At 39.2% G+C, this 6,400-nt stretch overlaps 1 protein-coding gene across 1 annotated transcript; it reads left to right on the top strand.

The window, feature by feature from the left end:
- The first annotated feature begins 5,002 nt into the window (after positions 1–5,002).
- On the top strand, positions 5,003–6,088 carry LOC145113015 (uncharacterized). Its single transcript, XM_079049127.1, has 2 exons — positions 5,003–5,534; positions 5,619–6,088. Exons 1-2 carry the CDS (start codon positions 5,003–5,005, stop codon positions 6,086–6,088), a joined length of 1,002 nt encoding a protein of 333 aa, XP_078905253.1.
- Positions 6,089–6,400: the final 312 nt, after the last annotated feature.

Genomic DNA, 6,400 nt, shown 5'->3' with positions numbered 1-6,400 from the left:
GTGAATAACCAAGAAAAATTCCTTCATCTGCTTTGACGTCAAACTTGTTTCGGTTCTCCTTTGAATTAAAGATGAAGCACCTTGAACCGAACACATGGAAAAATTTGATGTTGGGCTTCCGATTGTTTATGATCTCGTATGGAGTGATCGAGAATCTCTTGTTGAGCAAAGATCGGTTCTGAGTGTAGCATGCGGCTGCTACTGCATCAGCCCAGAATTATAATGGAAGAGAAGCGAAACAAAGCATGGTTCTGGCTGCTTCACACAAAGATCGGTTTCGTCTTTCAACAATCCCATTCTGTTGTGGTGTATAAGGAGCTGAAAAATTGTGAGTGATCCCCTTGTCAGCCAGAAAGTCTTCAAAATCGTTATTCTTGAATTCCAGTCCGTTGTCACTTCTGATATTCCTCACCGTTTTCCTCAGCTGTACTTCTACTTGTTTGATAAATGTCTTCAACTTGGGAGTTGCATCTGATTTCTGTTTAAGAAAGAAAACCCAGGTGAAGTGCGAAAAATCGTCTACTATAACAAGGATGTACTTACTACCACCGATGCTCTCGATAGCCGAAGGTCCACATAGGTCAATATGAAGAAGTTCAAGAGCTTCAACAATCTTCGTATTGATTCGTGTAGGGTGGCTCTTTCTGCTTTGTTTACCCATATCACACGCTGCACACATATGTTCTTTGTCAAACTTGAGAAGAGGGAGGCCTCGAACGTTATCACCAAGCACCAACTTATTAATATCTTTGAAGTTCAGGTGCGATAGTCGCCGATGCCACAACCAGCTTTCATCTGTGTTTGCCTTTGACAACAAACATATTGCTGGTTTTCCTCGTATTGGGTTGAGATTTAAAGGGTACATCTCTCCCTTGCGTTCAGATTTCAACAGAACCTTCTTAGATTGTTTCTCAATTATCTCAGATCCCTCATCATCAAATGAAACCTTCAAACCTGTGCCCACAACTAATTGTGACACACTAATGAGGTTATGTTGCAATCCTTCCACATACGCCACTTTTCGAATCGAGAAATATCCATTTGTTATCATACCGTATCCCTTGATTGTTCCATAGGAGTTATTTCCATACTTTACACACCCACCATCTTTCAGGGACTGAAACTCCCTCAGATCTTCCTTCCTTCCTGTCATGTGACGTGAGCAGCCACTGTCTATATACCATTCATCATCGAACAACTCGCCACTGATTACCTGTAAATTCAAGCAGGTTTAGGAACCCAAAATTTCTTGGGTCCTGGTGAGTCTTTCACAGAGAAAGGAATTACAGAAGAAATATCAACCAAATATGTTCTTTTTACTAGAGTGGCTTGATCTTTTCTTTTAATGGTATACACCTTGATTTTAGTTTTATCTTGTTTGATTTTTGGTGCATTACTTGGTGTGTAGTTAGATGGTTTAGGATTTTTCTTTTGACTCCTAGGGTTAGCTGATAATTTCTTATTATGGAACTTAGAATCTGATGCTAGCTTTCCCTTTCCTTTGATGTCTTTCACAGGATTTGTTTTGCATTGGGACTTGTAAGGACCGAAACTAGACTTAGGACGGAAACTGGACTTAGGACCGAAACCTGACTTTCGGTTCTGAGTGACGGTGTTGGGACCGAAAGCGTACTTTCGGATGTTAACCGTAACGTTCAGACCGAATCTTATCTTTTGATTCTGTGAGCCTGTGTGGGGACCGAAACTTGACTTTCGGTTCTGAGAGCCCTCTTGGGGACCGAAACTGGACTTTCGGTTCTGAGTTTTGGAATAATAGGAACTTGGGCTGAAGTTTTCTTTTCCATTCAGTTTTTCCTTTCCTTTATCCGTTGATTCTTTCTTATGAGGATCGTAGTTGGGATTTTGAGATTCCCAGTGACGTTTTCGTTCATTTAGATTCTTTGCGTATCTTTGATTTCTCAAGCGTTTTTGTTCAGCCAAGTCTTTCTGAGATTCGTGGATATTGAAGTTGGACTTTAGCTTCTCCTTTTGACTTTCGGTTGTATTGGCTGGAACCGTTGTTTCTGTCATTGGTTCTTCAGGAATTTCTTTAGTTCCACTCGTGCTTGGTTTGTCAAAACTTGAGGGTTTATTGATGGGTTCAGCAACATATCTTCCTTTAACCCTCCATGACTTTTGCTCAGATAAGCCTACGGTTTCGTCTGCGTTGTCAATAGGGACATACCAGAAATAATCGTCACATCCTTCAGCATTGTCTTTGTCAACCAAGATCTTTAATTCTGCCGTTTGTTTAGCAGTGACTCCTGTAACTGCATATACCTGATTCGGCACAGTTTGAACCTTCTGATAGACCATAGCTTTTTCCTTGAGTTTCTGTGGCTTTTCTTTAGACAAGCAAGCGAATTCAACCGAATTTTCTGAAATAAGGGGTTTCTCATTCTCGGTTTCTTTCTTCATGAACTCAGAGCAATCAACTTCGTCTTCAACTGAGATCTCGCTCATCTCACTTTCCTCATCAAACTCAGACGTATTTTCTAAGTTCATTTTATTTTCTGATATCAATTTTGCGTTTGACGAGTCAAATAATTTAATAGTTTCAGACTTTATTTTTAACTTATCATTTTCATCTAAAAGATCTTTGAGCATACATTTATGTTCCTTAGAGTCAATGAAGGTTTCTATTTTGTCCAGTCCGATTTTGTAGTGAATTGACGTTTCTTCTGAGGACACTTCTGATTCACATTCTGCTATGACCTCATCCTCCTTAAATTCAAGGAAGGGTAACATCATTTTATGAATCTTCTTTCCTATCTCACAATTTAAATGCAATTGAGCAATATTAAAGTATAAACACTTAGCAATTAAACAAAAAATATTTCGTTGTTTTAAAAACTTTAAATTGTCTCTTTGTAAATAAATACTTTCGTCCCTAGCTCTATTCAATTCTCCCTCCTTCAGCTCAATCCACATCCTCCTCTCCTCACTTTTTAAAGACACCCTGCTGAGTTGGTCAGTTAGGTTAGAATTCGCTAAGCGAGTTTGCATGAGACTACCGCTTAAGTTAGAAAATTTAAATTTTAATTCATTTAATTCTTCTTCATAATCTGTTATTGGAACTTTAAGTGATTCAAGGATGGATTGTACCTTTTTGATCAGCTGATCGCAGTCGTTGATCTTCTCACTCACAGGCTTGGCTGCAAAACACTTGTCCTCAGTCAAGTTCGGTTCCTCACTTGCACTTTCGGTTGATGCACCAGGTGTGACCATTAAACATTTACCAGCCGAACCTACTTCCTTTGCCACATACGCCCTTCCATGAGTGGGCTTTCTCACCTCTTCATCTTCAGAATCGGTTGACCATACTTCGACGCCACCGAACTCATCTTCACCTGCATTCTCCTTCACAATCAGGGCATTCATAGAGCTGTTAGTTGCCTTCTTTTTCTTGATCTCTTCCAACTTGCGCATGTAGTACGCCTCATCATCTTCACCGTCTCTTTTCTCAGCCATTTTCCTTAGCATGCAATCTTTGGCAAAGTGGTTTTTGTCGTGACAGTAATTGCAGTCGTACCCAGAGTCTCCTGCAAGCTTGCTCTCCTTCTTATCTTCATCCTTTTGAGAGGTGATTTTCGCTTCATCCTTCACCTTCTCAGAGCTATAACTTCCCTGCCAGTTTCGGTTCTTGTTGGCAGGAAATTTTCTTCGTGCAAACTTCTTTGGATTGGTGACCATCATAGCGTATTCTTCGCTTGTAAGATCACACTCAGACATATCAGACTCTTCTTCTTCTTCTGCAATGTTTTTTCCTTTTGAGACAAAAGCCAGCGATCCCACACCAGAAACCACTTTTGCTTCTTTGGTTACTACACTTTCATGGGACTTAAGTATTCCCACAAGTTTCGCTAGTAAGTAAGACTTAAACTGTTCGTGTGCTTTCACGGTTGAAACCACAGCCATCCATTTTGGTCTCAATCCATTCATGAAGGTCACCTTCTGCTCGATCAACTTTCTTTCTATTCCATGCTTGATCATCTTACTTAGGAGATGATTGAACCGATCGAAAGTTTGTATGACTTTCTCCTCTGGTTTCTGTTCGAAAACTCCAAACTCTGACAGCAGCAAGGTTTGAATGGAGTGTTCCAGATCTTCATCAGTTGAATAAAGTTCTTTCAACCTATCCCAGATTTCTTTGGCCGTCGTGCATGAACCAACCAACCGAAAGGTGTCAGATTGCAAGGCGAATCTGATCATTCTCATGGCCTTCACATTACAAAGCAATTTGTCTTTCTCGTCCTGTGGCATCTTATCTACATCAGCCACCAGCTTGTTATATTCCTTTTGAGACTTAACTGTTGTGTTCGTTCCTGAGTGAACAAACGGCCCAAGCGTGATAGCTTCCCAGATGAGATAGCCATTGTCTTCAGATCCAACCACATAGTCTTCGAAGTGATGCGCCCATACTTCATAGTCTTGAGTGTAGAGAATGGGTATTCTGGCTGTAGATCCAATGCTGTTTGATATGTTGATGGGATTTGTTTGCGAATCTTCGTGAGACATGGTGAGCTGCTAGAATCAAACCTGTAAACTTGAGATTAGGGTTTTATCAGAAACAGAGTTACCGACTATATGAAGAAGACGACTTCTATTTATACGATAAAAGCGGAAACCCTAATGAATTCTGAATTCAGAAGGAATGTGTATTGATCACACAGTCTCCTGCTCTGATACCAATTGTTAGAACAATGTTCTATTAGGATCGTTAGATTCTATGCAAGCAAACAATTATGAACGTAAATAAGAACACGAGTATGGCTTTGAATATGTCGTATGATTAATGCTTCAACACCTCAGAAGAGCTCGATTAAGAACTTCGACTGTAGAGGTGTTTAGGGTTACAAAACAATAAACGTAATAATCAACTTCGTATTATGCATACATGCATGCATATTTATAGTATAACCCTACTAGATAATCACGGATGGACAGGCCCAATCCGGATACAAAACATAAAGCCCAAGACGCAACACAATTAAACTCTACAATGAGCGTAAAAGATCATCCTAGAGCAAGAAGGAGGTATTGTGATCGGGAATGTGAGCAAGGTGAGGCACGTTTGATGAAAGACTACTTTGTTGACAACCCAACGTATGGTGAAGCAAAATTCTGTGGTAGATTTCGAATGCAAAAACCACTATTTCTCCGCATAGTAGAAGCTGTTACAGCCAATGACCGATATTTTCAACAAAGACGTGATGCCACAGGCAGACAAGGTTTTTCACCAATACAGAAATGTACTGCCGCTATGAGGGTGTTGGCATATGGGACATTAGCAGATGCACTTGATGAATATTTGAGAATGAGTGAGACCGTGACAAGGGATGCTCTTGTAAAGTTTGTGGAAGGTGTCATTTCATGCTTTCGTGAAGAGTACCTTAGAAGTCCCAATCAAGATGATTTGGCACGACTGCTCCATGTTGGAGAAGAACGTGGATTTCCAGGTATGGTAGGCAGTATTGATTGCCTGCACTGGGAATGGAAAAACTGCCCCACCGCTTGGGTTGGACAATATGCAGGTAGAAGCGGTAAGACAACAATAATTTTGGAAGCTGTTGCATCGTATGACTTATGGATATGGCATGCATTCTTCGGAATACCAGGTTCGTGCAATGACATTAACGTCCTCCAAAGATCTCCTCTTTTTGATGATGTCTTGGCAGGTCGAGCACCAAAGGTGAGTTACAATGTGAATGACCGAGAAAATAATATGGTTTATTATCTCACTAACGGTATATATCCTTCATGGGCTGCCTTTGTCAAGTCGATAAGTTCTCCACAACTTCGAAAACACAAGTTGTTCGCTGAACATCAAGAGGCTCCTAGAAAAGATGTTGAACGAGCATTTGGAGTTTTACAAGCTCGTTTTGCATTTCTTCATCGCCCTTGTCTTGTGTGGGACAAAGATATGATGGGGAAAATTATAATTGCATGTATCATTATTCATAATATGATAGTTGAGGATGAACGACACATATACCTTCATTATTATGATCCATCAGAATTTATAACTACAGAAGACGAAGAATCTTTTGAATACTCTACTCAACGAATTGGAGATCAAGTTATATGACCAACAAGGCACAAGTTCGCAATAGAGAAGCTCATAACGCTCTAAAAAACGATTTGATTGAGCATATATGGAAAAAATTTAGCACTGAAGAATAGTTTAGTAGTTTGCATCTTCTGTAGTTGTAACTTATTTTATCTATTTTATTAAGTATGTTTCATGAATGTAAAATATTTTCTTTATCTATTTTTATTTAATTTTATGTTTAAAATAAATAATTTATTTGTTTCAAAATAAAATATTTATTTTTAATATTTCTAATAGTTTTTAGTAAAAGAAAAATAAAATTAAGTTATATTTTTTAAATAAAAACTA

This window comes from Lactuca virosa, chromosome 1, assembly GCF_052849685.1.
Source record: "Lactuca virosa cultivar CGN04683 chromosome 1, Lactuca_virosa_CGN04683_v6, whole genome shotgun sequence".
Taxonomy (NCBI): domain Eukaryota; kingdom Viridiplantae; phylum Streptophyta; class Magnoliopsida; order Asterales; family Asteraceae; genus Lactuca; species Lactuca virosa.
Note: the sequence above shows the minus strand (reverse complement) of the source record. Positions and strands in the feature narration are given on the sequence as shown.